Source organism: Phoxinus phoxinus (assembly GCF_949152265.1).
Source record: "Phoxinus phoxinus genome assembly, chromosome: 23".
Classification (NCBI taxonomy): Eukaryota; Metazoa; Chordata; class Actinopteri; order Cypriniformes; family Leuciscidae; genus Phoxinus; species Phoxinus phoxinus.
The window spans coordinates 14,488,918-14,508,054 of NC_136898.1; the positions used below are offsets into that span (position 1 = coordinate 14,488,918).

The following is a 19,137-nucleotide window of genomic DNA, read 5'->3' on the forward strand; positions in this document are numbered from 1 at the left end:
GAACAGTTCATCCAAAAATTACAATTCCGTCAATTGTATGATTTAATCACCCCGCTTCTTGCTTGCGTAGAACAAACGTGTGTTTTAAACGTGAAGCCTCGTTTAAACGTGAAGCCTCAAAAGCACCATTAACCTATCCCAAATGGCTGATGCATTATTGCGAATCATAATTGAAGATTGTGTTTTATGCGGAACCGAAGTTCCACATAAATTAGGCTATAAAGAAAACACAACTTTTACATTGTTGCTTCTGGTATGTGTGGAATGGGGGAAGATGAAGCATCATTCTGACCAAGAGAACAGATAATGTGGACCAGGCGGAACCAACAGCCTATAAATATTAGAAATGAACGCCTGGAGGGCATTTCATTGACACATAATCTGGAAGAGGAAAGAACACCACGTTCTGTATGTATGCATTTATATTTAATAAACTTGTATTTTTATTTTTTTTATGCTACTTACTCTCGTAGGCTAGCCTAAATTTTTTTTTTTTACTTACATTTAAAAACTTTAAATAGGCTTTACTTTTTAAACATTACAATGTTTAACGTTAATGCAAATTAAGTGGAAAGCTATGCTTACAGTTGATATTTTTATACTTTGACAAAAATTAACACCTCTCTATTTTCATCTGAAGAATATTAATAAATGGTCATGCCACAGCTGGTTTTTATCTTGGCGTTTCAAGCTCTAACATCACTTCAAATCTCAGTAAGTTGACTCTTTGACTAGAATTTTTCCACTACAGTGTCTGGACATTATAAATAACAAAAGAGCAATGTTGTCTATTTATCAAGGCAGAGAAAGCATGCCAAACATCTGAAGTATCAACGCTGAAGGAAGAGATTCGTATGCTGAATAATAAATTGTTGATTGGGGAATGGAAAGTTATGCATCTGCGTGCTCACCGTCGATTCAGGCTGGTTCCCAACCTGGAACTATCACTGGAACACAAGAAGAATACTTCTGAAAACATCTCTGAACCTTCACCAACCCTACCAAGTACTGGAGGCTCATTATTAGTTCATGACAAAGGTAAAGTTTAAACACTTATAAGAAACGTGTGCTAATATAAGGCTATTTATAATTAAACCTTTTAAAAAAAATTATTAGAACTGTTTATGAACAAATTGTTAAGTTAATAACTATAAATAATATTTATTGTATTTCATGCTGTGTTAGGCTATTGCTGGGGTTAAACAGACATAGCCTACAAATGGAACAAAAAGCTGCCTACTTTGTGTGAGAGAGAGAGAGAGAGAGAGAGAGAGAGAGAGAGAGAGAGAGAGAGAGAGAGAGAGAGAGAGAGAGAGAGAGAGAGAGAGAGTATGTGTTTGATGGGGCAAAAAGCCAATCTCAAAATGGTTAAATCGTTGTAGCCTATTATTATTTCCGTAATTTCTATGTCCGTAGATTGTACTGAGCTATATGACAGACTAAAACCAGGAAGCGGATTCTACAGGATTAAACCCAAACCGTTACTTGAGCCGTTCCTTGTGTACTGCGACATGGATGATGGTGCTGGCTGGACTGTGATTCAGAAACGGATCAATGGGAAAGTCGATTTCGATAGGTAAGTCATATGCAATAGTGTGTTTTTGGTTACCGTTTTTTGGTTCACATTTAGACCTATAAAAGATCAGTAGGCTATGATCAAATCACCATTTCTATTCACAGAAAGTGGGAAGATTATAAAAATGGATTTGGTAATTTCCAGTCAAGTAAAGATGAATTCTGGCTTGGGAATGATCATATTCATGCCCTGCTCAGTGATGGTAAGATTAGGATAATGAGTTTATCACTCTGCTTTTCTGCTCTACAATAAAATGTTCTAAATCCTCTTTAGGTGAAAATGTTTTGAAAATTGAACTGATGGACTGGAATGGAGTGAGATCATATGCCATGTATGACCGCTTCAGAGTATCAGATGAAAAGGTAAATTGATTTATTCTAGCCTTACGAAATGTATAGGGATGAGAAGTCACGTTCCTCTGCTCACATCATTCCTCCTCTATCCTCAGGATAAATATAGGCTGCACTACGGGATGTACAGTGGTCAGGCGGGAGATGCCCTGTCCGGAGGAGCCAATATGGTGGAGCAGTGGTCAGCCTCTCACAATGGCATGCAATTCAGCACCCGGGACCAAGATCACGATCGCTACCTGCAAGGAAGCTGTGCTGCAGAGAACAGGGGAGGCTGGTGGTATAACAGGTGATGCTGAGGGCTTTCTGCAGTTTTTAAGAACAGCTTTTTGTATACTAAGCACCCTGTTTTATGTTACCTGTTGCTTAATTACAGATGTCATGCTGCCAATCTTAATGGGAGGTTTTACAGAGGGGGAGAGTACAAAGCAAAATATGATAATGGTGTAGTGTGGGGCACATGGAGAGGACTGTGGTACTCTCTCAGACACACGGCCATGAAGCTCCGGCCCAGCTCCTACATGGACAACATAGGGAGTGGAGGAGGACCCGTGGAGTAGCAAGGCTGCTGAAAAAGTCTCATCGTGCACATTTGTGTATTTTACAGTGTATTGACTATAAGACTTAATTCAAGATTAATCTTAATGCCAAAATTAACTGATCTTGGTAGATTCAATGAATACATTGGCTTATCTTTACACAATATTATGGTTATGATTTGATATGAATAAGAATACTATAATTATTCTTTGTGTAGAAGGTAAAATAGAATCATAAATATTTTAACTTTGCATGCATTCATATAATAGCAATCTTAGTATAAAATATGTGTACCATAATAAAGCAGCATCTAAACATACTGAAAGTCTTGATTGAGATTATGTATCAAACTATTTTTGTAATGTATCTTTAACATGGTCAACAGTAAAAAGAAACATTCTGAAAATACATTCATATTTACATTTACTGTATGTATATTTTCATCTGTCATGCAAAACCTGAGAATTCACATTTTTCCAGTGTACAAACAAATCCAAAGGTTGTCATTCTTGTGGTATGGATAATGGATAATATCAAAAATGGCTTTTCAAAATTAATAGTCAAACCCCCAAAAATGTATCATAGATTTCACTTGAAGTACAAGGATATAAAGTCCACATGAAGCAAAATAACCTGCTTCATTCCAATAAATGAAGAGTTTGAGTTTGCTTCAGCAGTGTCAGAGCCTCCCAGAAATGCAGGATTGTTTATGAATTGTTATGAAGTTTATGAATGGTCACAACCTCTACTCCATCATCCTCACCCAAGTATCCAGAAATATCCATCATGTGCTGCTCTGATTCTGTTAGACTATATGGGGAGTTGCTGTAGTCGGCAGAGAGAGGAAGGCTGCGACAGCGCCCCCTGCGCTGGTCTGAGGTAGAGAATGTGGAACTGCGTTGCCTTTGGCAGGTAGATGAATTAGCTTCTCGCAGCTTCCTGGCTAGTATGTTCCTCTGGATAGGCGAGGGACCTCTTCTGCTCCAGTTCTGTTCTGCCCGTTCAGCTCGATCCAGTGCGGAAGATGGGCTCCTGGCCACATGATGACGATCCACCAAGGGCTCTTTTGTTGGTGTCACTGGAACTGAATCTTTCGAGTTTGATTGAGATGGAGGAGTGTCAATCCATGGTCTTCTCCTGTTGTCTACTGAGCTATCAGTCATTCTAGGACTGGAACAAGACCAAACCTCAAGTTCAGGAAGAGTATGCTCCCAGGTTCTGCTTCTACAGCTCCCCTCTGGTATTTGGCGAGGAGTCACCTGGGTCATGCTTCTTTCTCGGTAAGGTCGGGACAGGGGAAACTGCTGCTGGTTGTTCTCGTGGAAACTTGAGGATCTCCTGAAATTGGGATTCTTGGAGAAGGGCACTCTACTACGCTCTACCATCTCCACCCAGTCTGCTGTGCGCTCGAGACGACGGGTGTTGGCACTGAATGCAGACTTCGGTGGACCCAGCAACAAGTCCACCTTTTGTCTATCGGATAAAGCATTGTTTTTGGGAGACCACGTAGGTTCTGGAAAGGGAGACCTTATGCGGAAGTGGCTGCTGCTTGACTCTTCCGGGCTGTCAAGTTCTTGGGGTGCGGGAGTTAGACCGGCAGGGGTTGAAGCCGTTGCCTCTAGCATGGTGTCATCGACTGGACTCTGGGACACATGGTAGACTTTAGTGGCCTCTCTTAAGCCCTTCTTCTTCATTTCCTTGAGCTGCTGTTGAGCCAAGCGGTAGCCAAAAATAGGGGGAAAGATCTTTTGGCCAGAAGGAGACATTCTCTCTGGGTCTTGAGAAAGGGGAAGAGGAAGGGACATGCTCTGTTGACAAGCCAACACACCTCGGTCCGAAGGTCCCTGCTTTGCAGGCAAGGTAAATCCCTTCTGTAGAGGAGCAGCCTGGAGACTTTCAGAGAAACTGGGTCTCTGCATGCTGTGACCACAGATAGAAGCTTCATCAGAGTTCTTTCGGCCACTGGGAGAGTGCAGAGAGCCACGGCGCATGGAGCTGCACTTTGGAGCACGGCAGAGTTTTCTCCACACTGTGATAAAGATGGTGGCCAGAATCACAGCCAGGCACAGGGAAATCCCAGCCACTACCACTAGATTCCCAGCTAGGGGTGTGCTTGCAGCTGGCGGTGGAGTGAGGGGTGGAGAGGGAAGCTCCTCTAGAAAAAAACACACCAAAATTTTTTTGTTCAGATGTCAAAAAATAAAATAGATAAAAAAGTAAGTAAAATGTTTACCAGTGCAGTCTTCTAACGAACAGTGAGACTGCTCCCTAACCATGCCAGTGCATTGCATCCCACCACTAGAGGGCAGCAGACATTCACGGACACGCTCTCGCACCCCTTCACCACATGTCACACTACAACCACTCCATGGCTGCCACGGTCCCCACATTTCTTCAGGGCAATGATACGGTATTGGAGAGAGAAAATACATAAAAAATACTGAATATTAAATACATAAACAACTTAATTTACATCACTAAATAGATTTTCTAATTGACAATGTAATGCTAATTCCAGATAAAAATAGCGAATGTACATGCACGACAGATAAAAGCAGACTCACTTGTATGTCTTTGCACAATCACACAGGTGTGTGCTAAACTGGGAGCCTGACTGTAGACGAGTGTGAAATGGAAGCAGTACTTATTCCTGCCGGGGTCAAAGATGGAGCAGTTAAACTCAGTCTCATTCTCCCCTTGCGTGAGGAAGTTGAAGGCCACGTGAGAAGAAATGGCCTTGTTGTTACTCTCTTCCTTATAAAGTAGAACTTTTCCATTTGTAACTGTACAGGGAGGAGCGATTCGACGGACAGACACTTCCCCCTCACATCCACTTTTGTAAATGTTATCCACATGAAGCTTGTAGGCGAACATGCTGGACAGGTAAAGAGGACCAGAGGATTTAATGTCTTGCTGGGTGACAGGGGATTTTAGGGAGATCTTGATGAAGCCACGCTCTGTCAGAGGGGACGCACATGGCATCTCCACATGTTGTGACCTAACTACTTTGATATCGTGTCTTATCCGGTTCTGCACCTTCTCAAATGTGTTCTTCCCAATCTGGACTTGTTCAAGGTAGCTGACGTCGAGGTGGAGAGTTGAAGCTTTGCTGCTAGAACAAGAATGGAAGTGGTCATTAGTGTACACACCTATCCTAATGTCATTAGAACTCTGGTTGTTGCTGCCACGATCCACAGCCAGGTGAAAGGTGGGCCAGTGCACATGCAGAACAGGACTCCACCACCAGATGGCACTTCTATTAGACACGCCAAGGTTGTGCTTCTGCTCCAGTCTGAATCTGAAATTACCTGCATACAGGAAGCAGGAGCAGTTAAACTCCAGTGACCCTTCTGATTGGTTAAAGAGAAGTGACCTGGAGAGCACTGTAACATTCATGTCAATGTCAATCAATGACACTGACAGTCTGTGGTTGGTGAAGTTGCTTTCGGTGTTGTAATCCACAAACACACTGGCATTGCTCAAGGCAATGTGCATTGATGGCCAGAGGTGGATACCAGCCATCGCTATGGGAAAGAAAATATAAATTAAAAACCAATTAATAGTAGGCAAAATGTAATGAACCTGTGGAATTAATGTAACATAAAGTAGCTTAATATGGCCAGGAGTGAAGAATCTTCTCCTTATAAGTAGATTTTTTTCTTTTTTTTTTCAGTAGTCCTTGCCCATGCAAAACTCGCACTGATGCTAGGGTGGGTGGTTGCCAGGGTGTTGCTATGCGTTAGCTAAGGCATTCTGAGTGGTTGCTAGCATGCTGCAATGCAATTAACAAGGCTGTTCTGTGTGGTTTGGTTATTTACTGGCCCAAAACTAGAGTCCAACACTAGAGACTAAGTCTCTAAGATACTGGCCAGGAAGAAATTTAACTTTTTTTTACTTTATTGCTACTAAGTATGCCACACTCAGGAAACAACGTAGCTGTCACTGGGGCGGTACCCTTTCAAAAGGTACACCTTTGTACCAAAAGAGTGCATATACATATTGGTACCAAAAGTGCACATAAAATTGCCTAAATGATACATATTAGAACTGTTTTAAAGGGTACTACTATCCCAGAGATAACCTTTGTACCTTTTCCCCCCCCAGAGAGAGCAGGTAATAATGTGGAGAAAAGGGAGGAACAGGATCTAGAATAAGCAAACTCACCATTGCCAATATGCACTACAGCACCATTGTGACGGAGCACACACGCCAACCAGGCCATGCTTTGACTAAATTGTTTTTTAAAATGTTTTCATTTTTTCAGACCTGGATTAGACCTAATGGTTTGTCTCTGACATTACCATATATATATATATTCATTTTGTGCATTTTATGCTAGATGGAAATAGAAGACATTATAATAATAATAATAAGTATAATAAGTTCTCAAGTTAATAATAATAAGTTCTCAAGTTAAGTTTTCAAGTTTAAGATATGTTCTGCTGTCTATTACTGGAGTAGAGTATGAGAACTTGAGGAGGCATTGTGATTTACAAACTGTGTGTGTGTGGGTCACTTCCTGCAGAAAAAACAAATGCATCCAGGGGAAGAGAGTGCAGGAAAAGTCGGTGACCCTCCCTTCCCCCTCCCTCTATTTTACTCTCCAACTGAACCCGATTCACCATGGTGCACTTGAAACTGCCAATCACTAACCTTCATTTAAACACTATTTAGCATGAAAAGCAGGGAATTTGGATCATAACTGAACATTTGTGCCGTTGTAATGAGAACTAAATATTTTATTACACCTGTTGCATTGTTTGGAGTTCCTTTCCGTGCCACCGCCAGGTTTGCTTTGTTAGGGGCATTAAGGTATGATTTTCTATAAAAGCTGATTTGCCATGCAGGATAAACGTCTTTAAATGCAAGAACGCCTTCTCACCAAATCCCAACAGGAAGAGCAGCACAAATGGGGTTGCTGTAAGGAAACCCTGTGTCATTCCGACGTATGCTGCCTCTTATCCCTCTTTGTCAGCATCACCCCTATCCACTATTATTCTCTCTGTCCTGAAACAGACACAATTCAATCAGACACAAGGAATGAATCAAAAACGTTCATTCTCCATAGCACACTAATTTGTTTGGGCAATCACTTGACTCTTTCATTGGACTATCAATCGGTGGAAAAATGAATTTGAATATCTTCTTGATAATCTCACATTTTAACACACAGTAGATAGACTATTCAGTAGCTATACATACACTTACATTTCATAAAATACATAGGCTACAGACAATGTATTTTCTTCATTTCTTTTACATTTATTGTCCAAAAATTATTGAGCAAGGCTTAACCATGAAAAAAGGTACATCCATAGATTCCTTAGGCCTATATATTTTTCATTAATTAGCCTATATTTTATAATAAAAATAGAAATATTATATATAGACTAAATTGTTGTTGTGACACTATACATGTGAACACTAAAAAACATTTTCAGATATGTAGCCTATATACAGTATAACACTGATCTAGCCCTATTACAAAATAATAATAAAAAATGGTTACTCTTTCTTTTAAGGTGTCGTTAATTGTTAGTGTAATTATACATTTAAGTACTGAGTAGGCTAATATTAGGCTAATTAACTACATGTAGGCTACTTACTAGGGTTAAGATGGTGTAATTAGGCGTATTAAATGTATAGTAGGCGAATTACTATAGGAACTATATGTAACGTGAGTAAAAAGGACACTGTAAAATTAAGTATTATCACAAAAAAAATATCGTGCATTCTGCTACTTATGAACGAAACCAGTCAATAGCCCACATGCGCAAATTAAAAATAAATAACATATAGACCTAGGCTAGATGTTAGAAGTACTTTACTTACATTTGACATTGAGTCGGATGAATACCGTCTGTTCTTGTATCCTTATGGGGCTCAAAGATTACCGTGAGTTTTGTTTATGAGCGTTAAAGGATTGAACGTCACGGAGCGGTCCTGCTCTGAGACGCGCTCTCGTGAGCGCGCCCTCACAATTCGCAGACTGCGCGACCGTGAGCGCGCGTTGTCTTGCTTCCTCCACCGTTTGTTATTAGGGAAATTAAGTTAGGATGCGGTCTGGTCTCCACAAAAATCTATTTAGTATTTACGTCTGGCCGACGAATTACGAAGAACTGCGTCCATTTTCAATAGAAATCCCACCACAAATTTCTCAGTGACCGCGAAGAGGTTTCTGCTGGCTCTAATACAGCCAATCCGCTACTATAGTTCATGTTACCAAACATAAATGTCAAAAGTAAGCAGTGAATCATCTGCTTAATATAAAATGCCCTCTCCTCAATAAATCTCCTCACAATAGGGAGGTCTGTCTCAAGATGAACTTGACATTTAGGTAAACTTTGAAGTTCATTAATATAACTATATATTTAGGAACAGTCCACTCATTGTAATCTCAGTTGTCATTACTCGCACACATGTTTTGGTGGAATAGACTTAAGAAAAACAGTAGCCTATTATTAAATTCCTCACTATTAGCAATTAGTGCCAAAAAAGACCAACGTTTGTGAAACATCTGATATAAACGAGAATAAAAAACACCAATGAAACATAATACACCAGAAATAATCAAGAAAGATAAAAATGAACACACGAAAGAAAACCCAAAGACAGAACATGTTTTTAAAAAGAATAATTATTTTTACATAACGTTCCAAAATAAGTGCGGAAGACTTTATGTTTCCATAAGGGGAAAAGCAGATTGCTCCCACCAAGTGTCAGATGAATTTTCGAATTATTTTAGCATTAACAGTTTTTTTCCTGAGTATAATCATAAGATTTCCTGTTTTTTTTTTCATATGTAATGCAAAATGACCTACATATTTTTATTGACAATCGAACCGCATTGAATGTGCTGGAATCACACACAGTATCAACATAACTGATTCCACCAAGAAACTGCATCCTCTGCATGATCATTTCTGTAATTCCCTATTCATTAAAGGCTGTGGAAATCACTAAACATGTTACACACAGAAGATGCAGTAACCTTAACCAACATTCATGAAAGACCCTATTGACAAACACAGTGGAAAGTGGGTGCCCACTTGTGTCCAGAGCGAGAGCTAATCAGTTATCAGTTCTGAGAGGGATCTGGGGCCAACAGGAGCTGAGAGCCAGCAAGGTTCGATAACATATCGGCCTCGTGCGTCAGAACAGGTTGGGATAAAATCGCAGACCTTCTACTGAATCGTCTCGGCACAAGTGACCCATTTTTTCAGCTAATAACAACCTGTAAAAGAGAGCGATACATCAAAAAACCGTGAAGACACTTGAGGGATGAATTATTGATGAAATAAGGAAGGATGTCTCCTGTACCTTTCTTTAGCAAGGAGAACTGACAGTCCCAACAGCTTGGCAAACTCTTCAGCAGTGAGGGAGCCTTTATCAGACACCTGGGGAAATCAAAAGAGAAGGAAACCTCAATTAAACCAAACGGATTCCCAATAAAACCACCGCTCTGTGTTTTTAGATTGTTGCAAAATCCTCATTATCACAATACACTGATTGAAGATTTTTTGTTTTTGTTTTGTTTTTTTGATTTACACAAACATAAATTAAAGTCCAAATAATCTAAAATACAATAGCTACAACCATGCTATATAAATATTTCATATTTTAAATAATACATCCTTTTTTCATATTTTTTTGCATTACGGTATAATGACCATTTTTGGGGGGAACATTGAGAAGACATAATAAAAATGACATTGTATTATAAAAACATTTTAATGGTTACTTAATATTTTAAAGGCTTCATTTTCTTTGAGCAAAATCTAATTTCTGATTCTTATTTTAGTGTAAAATATGACCCAGTTATGATCTTGACAGGTTTCGTATATATATACCAAACCAAATAGCTGAAACAATGTGAATAGAGCAATAATTGCCATCTCATGTCAAACGATCTTCAAATATGCTTTGTTTGTTTTTTGAACATTCCTCTCCTTTACCACATCTGTCTTGGACTCTTCAGAGATGGAAATTTCTAATCTGACACGCCTCACGTTCCAGCTCTTTGACCTAAAACACCACCCCCAATCACATCTGCTAGCTGTGTCTTGTCCAAAAACACTTTGAACGTGGTTCATTTCATGTAATTTCTAGGAGAGTGAAATGGGAAGCTTCTCTCACTCTCTGACCACGACCATTCAATAGAAGAGGAAGGAATTGGCTGTATACAAGTTTGTGGTTATAGATCCGATCCAATTTCCACTCTAATAATAACCCATAATTAAACATGACAGAAAGTTTCTGCATGATGTTTGAACGGCCACATAAGTGATTTCACAGATGGAGGAAAATGATGGCATGACACTCACGTTATCTAGAGCTGAGGCAATCATTTCCTCTTCACTGTGGGACTGGAGTTGGACAACCATCACCCCGCTGTCAAATACTCGCAACCTGACAGGGAAAGAAACATGTGTTTTTTGTTGCTGGTTACTTAAGAACCCAACAAGACATTACTGCTTCATAATCTAATTGTATGCAACCTAACTGTGGTTTATGAGTCAAATGGTTGTTTTCTTTTGAAAGTTGTAAAATGCAGCCAACAGACAGAGGGCGGACATGGGTCCTGAAAACAGGAAGTCTGCCAGGAAGTGGCTGACCGATCCCACGCTGACCCGCCTCTGCCTACAAAGCCTGGCTCGTACAGACACATGCCCATTCGTTCACGTTTACTTGTGCAAACACGCATACAAATATAAATGCTCACACCCTTACCGTAGAGGAAGCTTCAGTGACTCAAACATCTTGCAGGCATTGACCAAGTCCTCCGGAGAGAGAAGCTGGGAAGAAATTTTGGGGGGGGTCATTCATCCAGAATGTTTGTAAAATATTTATCAAAAAAAAAACCTTGTTACTATAGAACTACATACTGTAGATCTTTATGCATATTTCATATGCGACATTTCAAATAAAAGTAATGACTCTAAAAAAAAAATGTCATGTGGTGTAACCATCAAGTAAAAGGTCAAAAAATCTTTAGATGTGAGTGTACACATCTTAATCATTATTTTCTAAATGTTTTTTAAATATATGTTACAACTTAAAGTTTAGGGTCAGTGTGATATTTTTTATTCAGCAAGGATGCACTATATTGATCAAAAGTCATAGTAAAGATATTTATTACGTTACAAAAGATGTGCATTTCTAATACATGCTGTTATTCTGAACTTTCTAAAAAAATCAGATCAGAACTGATTAACTCTATGAAAAGACACTGATGCTTCTGTCTTGATTGTAGCGGTCCAGATTCATCTTACCTCCATCCCACGGGCTCTGTTCACCAGACAGTACACTTCAGTGAGGGCCATCATTCCTCCACGCTCCTACAGAGACAGATAATAAAGATCAGTAGAGGCTGAGGAAGACTAAGGAAGGAAGGATACAACTAAATGTACAGCCAGCTGATCATTATAACAAATTAACCCCGCAAAAAATTATGATTTTGAGATAATGATGAGCTGACTGTACATTATCATAATTAATACACAACTACTCACCAAATAAAATCAACAAACAGATATGAAATATTAAACTCAGTTGCAATTACTGTACTAAGAAGAATATAGATCTACACCCGTGTTTCACACATATCAAAAGTTTGGGGTCGGTAAGATTTTTTTTTTTTTTTTTTATGTTTTCAAAGTCTCTTATTCAAGGCTGCATTTATTTGACAATCAAAACAGTAATATTGTGAATTGTTGTTAAAATGTGAAATAATTTATTTTAATTTAATCATTTTAAAATGTAATTTATTCCTGTGATGACAAAGCAGCCATTGCTCAAGTCTTCAGTGTCACATGATCTTTCAGAAATCATTATAATATGCAGCTTTTATTTAGCCTGGTTCTACCAGACTCTCGTCCATTTAATTTGTACAGAGAGTCTGGCCTCTCTCCATTGACAAGCGTTAACTTCCTTGTAGGCGGGTACTCTGTCCAGAGTCACTCTGGATCTGCCATAATAAATCGCTAACGTTTGGTCGTGAGTGACGTATGACGACTCAAACTAGCGCACGACCTCAGCGTCATCGTTCTCAGCCAGTCTCTCTGTTCGCCAATTGGACCGGTAAAAAAATGACCGGAGAAAACCAAAGAATATACCACAATCCCAGACGTAGTACTGAAGGAAACGGAATATGATCATTTTTCAGGACTCTTTAGCCGCGTTTCCACCGAAATTACCCGGAACAATTTGTCCCAGGAACTTTTTTCCCAGGAACTTTTTTTGCCCCAGACCGGTTGCTTTCTGCGTTTACACCGCGGTCTAAAGTACCGGGAAGATTATAAACTGCGCGCGACTGCTCCTCCCAGTCTGCACGGATAGTAATCAGTTTTGAGCGCCAGATTTATAATAAGTATGGAGGAGATTCAAACTGTGCTGTAGTTGTGTTTGTGATGTATTGCGGACATTGACCGTGAGATGGCTGGGACGAACGAGCAGAAAATTACCTTTTACACAAATACGCTTATAAAGCCTGAACCTCGTCGTCGGTCCAACTGGGTTTTTAAATTTTTTTTTAATTAAATTCCATATTTGCAGACAGACAACTCTTACTGCATGAACGAACCGCAATAGATTTTTAAAAATGCCGGTTAAAATAGAATGCTGCGTGGAGTCCTCCATTCAAAATGCGGCCTGAACACGACCAATCAGCATGTTCAGCACACAAGCCCCGCCCCCGAAAGTTCCTGAACTTTTAAAAAGTACTACCTCGCGAGCAGGGACTTTCGGAGGGGGAAATATTTACCCGGAACTTCATTTGGACCCTGGTTCCTGCGGTGTAAACACACCGAGTACCACCCCAAAGTTCCTAGTTCCTGGGGAAAGTTCCCGCGGTGGAAACGCGGCTTTTGATAAATAGAAAGTTCAAAGGAACAAAGTTCTATGTAACATTAGAAATGTCTTTACTGTCATTTTTGATCAATTTAACGTATCCTTGCTGACCTCAAACTGTTGAACAGTTGTGTATATGCAAATATACACAGGCGAAACTCGAAAAATTTGAATATCGAGCAAAAGTTCATTTATTTCAGTAATTCAACTTAAACGGTGGAACTAATATATTATATAGACTCATTACATGCAAAGTGAGATATGTCAAGTTTTATGTCATGAGATATGTCATGTTTATTATCCTTTTGATGATTATTGCTTACAGCTATGAAAACCTTTTCACAATATTCTAATTATGAATTTGGGATTTTCATAAGCTGTAAGCCATAATCATCAAAATTATAACAAATAAAGGCTTGAAATATCTCACTTTGCATGTAATGTGTCTATATAATATATTAGTTTCACCTTTAAGTTGAATTACTGAAATAAATGAACTTTTGCACAATATTAAAATTTTTCGAGTTTCACCTGTAGGGCTACTACACCTATACAGGGCTATGTAAAACTATTTGATAAGCATGTTTCATAGAAATCATAGAGATGCATATAAGGTTTATCACCTCCAGTGGGGCTTGCAGCATGTCTCCCAGCTGTTTGGCGAGTTGGATGTGGTACTGTGTGCCAGAGCCGTGTGTCTCTCTGGTCACTGGGTCGGCTATACCCATACTCAGCAAATAAGATTTGAAACGGATGGTCTGTCAGAAGGCACACAAAACAAACATGACTAATTTAATTGCAGCTCTACACTAAATATATAGCCTACTAACAACACTGCGAAATTTTAACAGCCAGTTTTAGCATGTGAACTTCAACATTTCTAAAGGAACAAAATGCATCTACTGGCAGTGGCAAAGTTTTTTCCTCATCTGATTATGGACTTCTGTAATAACAGGCAATTTTCTGTCCAATAAATATTTATATGTGTCCACTTGGATGCAATCCTGCACTTAAGAAACATGCACCATATGCGCTCTGATTGGTGGGTCTCAATCCTGGCTGCTTTTCAGCTCGATTCTAAGTTCTATTTTTGTCACTGTCTCATTTCCCAACCCTTGACATCCCTGTGCAAAGTGTATGTTGCGAGCCACCGGGATTTCTGAGCTCTGTGTGGATTACACTGCCAATGTTTTCCAAGCTTTGGACTTATAGACACTCCACTGAGCCAGAGAAAATTACAAATATACATACATGATCAAATGTAATATTTGTTTCAAAAGAGAAGGATTGATATACACCCTATTAGAGGCATACCTGTGCATATAGAGGCTAAATAAAACTAAACAGATAGCAATAACAATACACATAGCAGCTGTTATCTACATGTAATCTAAGAAAGCCTATTAACTTAAGCAGGATAAAAGCAGTAATAGACTTTGAGGAGGAAACAGCCTTATAAAAAGGCAACAACCTACCCTTACAAGTTCATATGTGTATATACACTAGCAAATCAAATGTTTGGGGTCAGCAAGATAAAAAAAAAAAAAATATATATATATATATATATATATATATATTATTACTTTTATTCAGCAAGAATGCTTAAATTGATCAAAAGTGACAGTAAAGACATTTCTAATGTTACAAAATAGTACTGTCAAATAAATGATGTTCTTTTGACCTTTCTATTTTTTTAAGAATCCTGAAAAAAATTATCACGGTTTCAAGAAAAATATTAAGCAGCATAACTGTTTTCAACATTGATAATAATAAGAAATGTTTATTATGTACCAACTCAGCATATTCAAATGATTTCTGAAGGATCATGTGACACTGAAGACTGGAGTAATGAGGCTGAAAATACAGCTTTGCTATCACAGGAATAAATTACATTTAAAATATATTCAAATCTAATAGTTATTATAAATTGTAATACTATTTCACAGTATTGATGTTTTTACTGTATTTTGATCAAATAAATGCAGCCTTGGTGAGCAAAAACATTTAACAAAACATAAAAAAAAAGCTTACTGCCCCAAACTTTTAAATGGTAGTGTATAAAATCCAGTATGTGATTATGGATTGGCTTGTGTTAAATATCTCAGCCAATCACATTTATTTACTTTTCCTCCCAGTGAAACACTGGGGCCCCTCAGGGTCTTTAAGCTCACCTCATCTTCTGTGATGTCACCGTGTTTGTCTTTGATTTTGTTGGCAATGGATCTGGAGAGCTCCACCATCTCTTTGGCCTACAGGGAAAGATAGTGAGTCACTAAAACAAAACCGATAAACCTGACCATGGCTGTATTCTGCCTGACAACAGGCCGACCCACAGACCTACTGAGTGACTGACCTTTTCCATTAGTTTACTGAGATCCTCAAAGGCCTGAAAGAAGAGATAGATATTAGAATGGAAACTTGAAAAAGGCGATATCCAAAATCACCTGTAAATCACTGGGTGTGCCCACACCTAACAGGATATCCCACCGCTGTGCACTCTCTTTTTATCTTCCATTATAGCTGTGCCAGGAAGCTAATCAGAGCTATGAAGTCATCTAGCATTAAAAACAGGGTGCCGTTTTCTTTTAACATAAGGGGCCTCAAAAAGGGGCCACGGCGCCCAATGCCTGATTGGCCACAGCTTTCCTTATTATCTCAAGCTAACATCCCAGAGCTCATTAGATTAGATATGACTACCTGTCAGTCTGTTTCTCTTTCTTACCTCAGAAATGTTTTTATCTGTCTCTTTTCTTTTCTCCTCCAACTTCCGTTCAATACCCACAATGCCCACTGCGCGTGTCCTTCCTGCCTACAGAACCACAGGAAAAAAAGAAGAGAGAAAAATGAGGCTCAGTCTTTGTTAAGCACACCCACGCACACACAATAACTAAAAAAAAATATGCAAACAAATAACAAAGGAACAGGAAGGAAAGGGTTTGCCCAGGGGTCACTGTTTCAGGGCTACGGCGTGTTCCTTACGAGACACAATCTTTTAACAACTGCCATACAAATGTGAAAGTTGTCTATCATATACCAGTATATATATATAAAATAAACCAATCTAAAGTAAAACAACATACCCCACTGTTCAAAAGTTTGGGGTTGTTCAATTATAGTAAATTGCTGCTTAATATTTTTAGGGGAAATGTGATAAATGTTTTTTAGGATTCTTTGATGAATAGAAAGTTAAAAAGAACAGCATTTTTTAAAAATACAAATCTTTCAATTTAAAGGGATAGTTCACCCAAAAATGAGAATTCTGTCGTTTACTCACCCTAATGTTGTTCCAAACCTGTATGAATTCCTTTCCTCTGCTGAACACAAAAGAAGATATTTTAAAGAATGTTGGTAATTAAAAAGTAGCTGGTCCCCATTGACTTCCATAGTATGCATAGTAGTATTCCATCAACCGTTTGGTTACAGACATTCTTCAAAATATCTTCCTTTGTGTTCAACAGAGGAAAGAAACTCATACAGGTTTGGAACAACATTAGGGTGAGTAAACGACAGAATTTAATGACAATAAAATAGAAAATAAAATGACAGAATTAATATTTCTGGATGAACTATCCCTTTAATGCATACTTACTAAAAAAAAATATACATTTCTTTTCAAAAATTTTTTTTACTGAAACCAAACTTTGGAATGGTAGTGTGAACAGTGTTGTCACGGAATAGAAATATTAAATAAACAAAAACACATAACAATTACAAAAACTTGAACAACAATTAGATACCAAGTATATACATATATATATATATATATAGGGACTTTGGAATGGTAGTGTATTTGAACACCATTGACACAAAATAGAAATATTAAATAAACAAAAAAATACATTACAATGACAAAAAACATAATTACAAAAACTAGTATATAAATAATACAAAAATGACACTGGATAGTTATAAAAAGGGTTTTAAGCCATCACCATATAAATATTTACAAAATAATACAGATCTTTAAATAAACACAAAAACAAAACAATAAATAGAAAAAATAACATGTATTGTATATTATTAAAACATGATGTATCATTCAAAGTCTCGTCTGAGCTGACCTTGGGTCCTGTTACTGTGGGGATCGGCTGTGAGACGGGTGTATTCTCCCATCGCTTCTGAGTCATCTCTTCTGTTAGACGTCTGTAAAACTACACATCAAACATAGCACAAGTTACATTATTTACACCTTCCTAACACCTCATCTGCTCCGTTCCTGTCTAAGTGGCATGACTGCTTATGCTCCAAACTGTATTAAGCCAGATTTAGTGGAGTAATTAGCTCCATGCATCATCTCAGTTGAAATATTTTTGTGACATCACTCCTTCAGTTACTGACCTCAATCTGCCCATGTTCCTTGAAGGACAGCTTTATATAAGAGTACTTGCTCTGCTGGTAGGGGCCTGGCTCCTTATTTTCAGGGGATGGATAAAGGTGAATAACAATCTTGGCACTGCAGGTTTTGAAAGGAAACAATTTACTTTTAATATATAGATTAATAAGCAGATTTACAGGGTGTAGCTTCCATTATTATTACTGCATGTTCCATATGTCAGATGTGTGAATTGCATGCTGGTACAGTGCAGTCACCTCTTTCCGATGCCTGCTGCTTGCTCCTCAAAGAATATGACCTGTGACAAGGGTATGCCTATACAGCATTCCTACAGAACAACATATTAGAGGAATCAAAAATGTAAGCAAATATACTGTGCTCTCAAATGTTCTTCGTTTAAAGCATAAGGACAGGAAGAAAAGATGAAGAATCAATTGAAGTGCAGAGCAAATATACTGAAGATGACATTACATGACTCTTCTGGTCTCTCCAGAGCAGGCGATGGGTACTGAGAAGAATGGCTCCAACATCAAGTTTAGCCTATCAACGAGGAAAAAGGGAAATCTGTTTATTACGGATCATTAATATTCACCATTTAAGTAAAGCATATCTTTATATTGTCTACTAGGTCACATTTTATAATGGTAAGGATCTGTAGCATCTGTTAATGGTCCTGTATTAAAACTAGCATGAACTAAAAGTGGGCAATACATTTTTTTTTACAACATTTAATAATCCTTGTCAATGTTAGTTAATTTTAATTTTAAAAACGTATTAGTAAATGTTGAAAGTAACATTAACTAAGGCTAACAAATGCCTTAGAAGCTATGTAGTAACTAATGTCAACATTCAACAAATGAAACCTTATTGTAAAGTATTAGTCTTCTGTATTATACTATTTTTAATTCTAAAATTATTTTTTTGTTCTCCTTTTAACAGCTTAATAAGCAACATGAAAACTGCATGATCTTAAATATATTTGTGTTCATCTATAATCTTATGCGTCGTTGACAAAACAGAATCTTCCACATGGATGTCATTTTATAACTTTCTGAATCCACATGAACTAAGCTTAGACTACCTTGTCTTCTCCGTCGTAAAGTCTCACTCCTCTTTGTTGGATTACTAACGTTTCGTTCATCTCAAGGAGCCCATTTGTCCAAACAAATCTGTCCATTTTTATCAAAATAATAAAACAAAAGTCAAAAACAGAACTAGAGCATATTAAACATGCACATGAAGCTACAGCTGTTTACTTCCGCTTAGATGTCCGAAAATGCGCCTGTCTCAAAAATATGACAATCCATTCAAAGAAGGCGCAAAATTGCATTTAATACGTGTTATATAAAGTCATACAAATACAATTAATACATATATATATATATATCCGTTTTCATATTGTGAGAATTGTATTCATACATCATATGTTTGTTATTGTTACAAGCAATTGTCAATATTTTTGACAAATCTAAAAACAACAACTGAGTCAA

General features: G+C 38.0%; 3 protein-coding genes across 3 annotated transcripts; 1 reads left to right on the top strand and 2 right to left on the bottom strand.

The window, feature by feature from the left end:
• The first annotated feature begins 66 nt into the window (after positions 1–66).
• fgl1b (fibrinogen like 1B) lies at positions 67–2,912 on the top strand. Its single transcript, XM_079599328.1, has 8 exons — positions 67–408; positions 641–714; positions 801–1,038; positions 1,417–1,576; positions 1,681–1,778; positions 1,850–1,938; positions 2,025–2,215; positions 2,303–2,912. Exons 2-8 carry the CDS (start codon positions 652–654, stop codon positions 2,484–2,486), a joined length of 1,023 nt encoding a protein of 340 aa, XP_079455454.1. The 5' UTR covers positions 67–408; positions 641–651; the 3' UTR covers positions 2,487–2,912.
• On the bottom strand, positions 2,875–8,681 carry thsd1 (thrombospondin, type I, domain containing 1). Its single transcript, XM_079599326.1, has 5 exons — positions 8,299–8,681; positions 7,349–7,473; positions 5,031–5,990; positions 4,700–4,858; positions 2,875–4,621 (listed from the first exon to the last, which is right to left on the bottom strand). Exons 2-5 carry the CDS (start codon positions 7,404–7,406, stop codon positions 3,174–3,176), a joined length of 2,625 nt encoding a protein of 874 aa, XP_079455452.1. The 5' UTR covers positions 7,407–7,473; positions 8,299–8,681; the 3' UTR covers positions 2,875–3,173.
• A 395-nt stretch (positions 8,682–9,076) lies between these two features.
• vps36 (vacuolar protein sorting 36 homolog) lies at positions 9,077–18,936 on the bottom strand. The gene is made up of 14 exons (XM_079599327.1): positions 18,729–18,936; positions 18,119–18,187; positions 17,905–17,975; positions 17,653–17,767; positions 17,376–17,465; positions 16,037–16,123; positions 15,668–15,700; positions 15,486–15,563; positions 13,938–14,072; positions 11,739–11,804; positions 11,197–11,261; positions 10,791–10,875; positions 9,787–9,863; positions 9,077–9,700 (listed from the first exon to the last, which is right to left on the bottom strand). The coding sequence occupies exons 1-14, from the start codon at positions 18,822–18,824 to the stop codon at positions 9,619–9,621; spliced, it is 1,149 nt and encodes a 382-aa protein (XP_079455453.1). The 5' UTR covers positions 18,825–18,936; the 3' UTR covers positions 9,077–9,618.
• Between the last annotated feature and the right edge of the window lie 201 nt (positions 18,937–19,137).

Coding starts and splice junctions, on each gene's coding strand:
- vps36 (XM_079599327.1), bottom strand. CDS start 18,824: ATGGACAGATTTGTTTGGACAAATGGGCTCCTTGAGATGAACGAAACG. Junction 15,564..15,667: donor TCAGTAAACTAATGGAAAAG/GTCAGTCACTCA, acceptor CTTTCCCTGTAG/GCCAAAGAGATGGTGGAGCT. Junction 11,262..11,738: donor ACAGAGCCCGTGGGATGGAG/GTAAGATGAATC, acceptor ATTTCTTCCCAG/CTTCTCTCTCCGGAGGACTT.
- thsd1 (XM_079599326.1), bottom strand. CDS start 7,406: ATGACACAGGGTTTCCTTACAGCAACCCCATTTGTGCTGCTCTTCCTG. Junction 4,859..5,030: donor GATTGTGCAAAGACATACAA/GTGAGTCTGCTT, acceptor ATTGCCCTGAAG/AAATGTGGGGACCGTGGCAG. Junction 4,622..4,699: donor TTCGTTAGAAGACTGCACTG/GTAAACATTTTA, acceptor GTTTTTTTCTAG/AGGAGCTTCCCTCTCCACCC.
- fgl1b (XM_079599328.1), top strand. CDS start 652: ATGGTCATGCCACAGCTGGTTTTTATCTTGGCGTTTCAAGCTCTAACA. Junction 1,039..1,416: donor ATTATTAGTTCATGACAAAG/GTAAAGTTTAAA, acceptor CTATGTCCGTAG/ATTGTACTGAGCTATATGAC. Junction 1,577..1,680: donor GGGAAAGTCGATTTCGATAG/GTAAGTCATATG, acceptor TTCTATTCACAG/AAAGTGGGAAGATTATAAAA.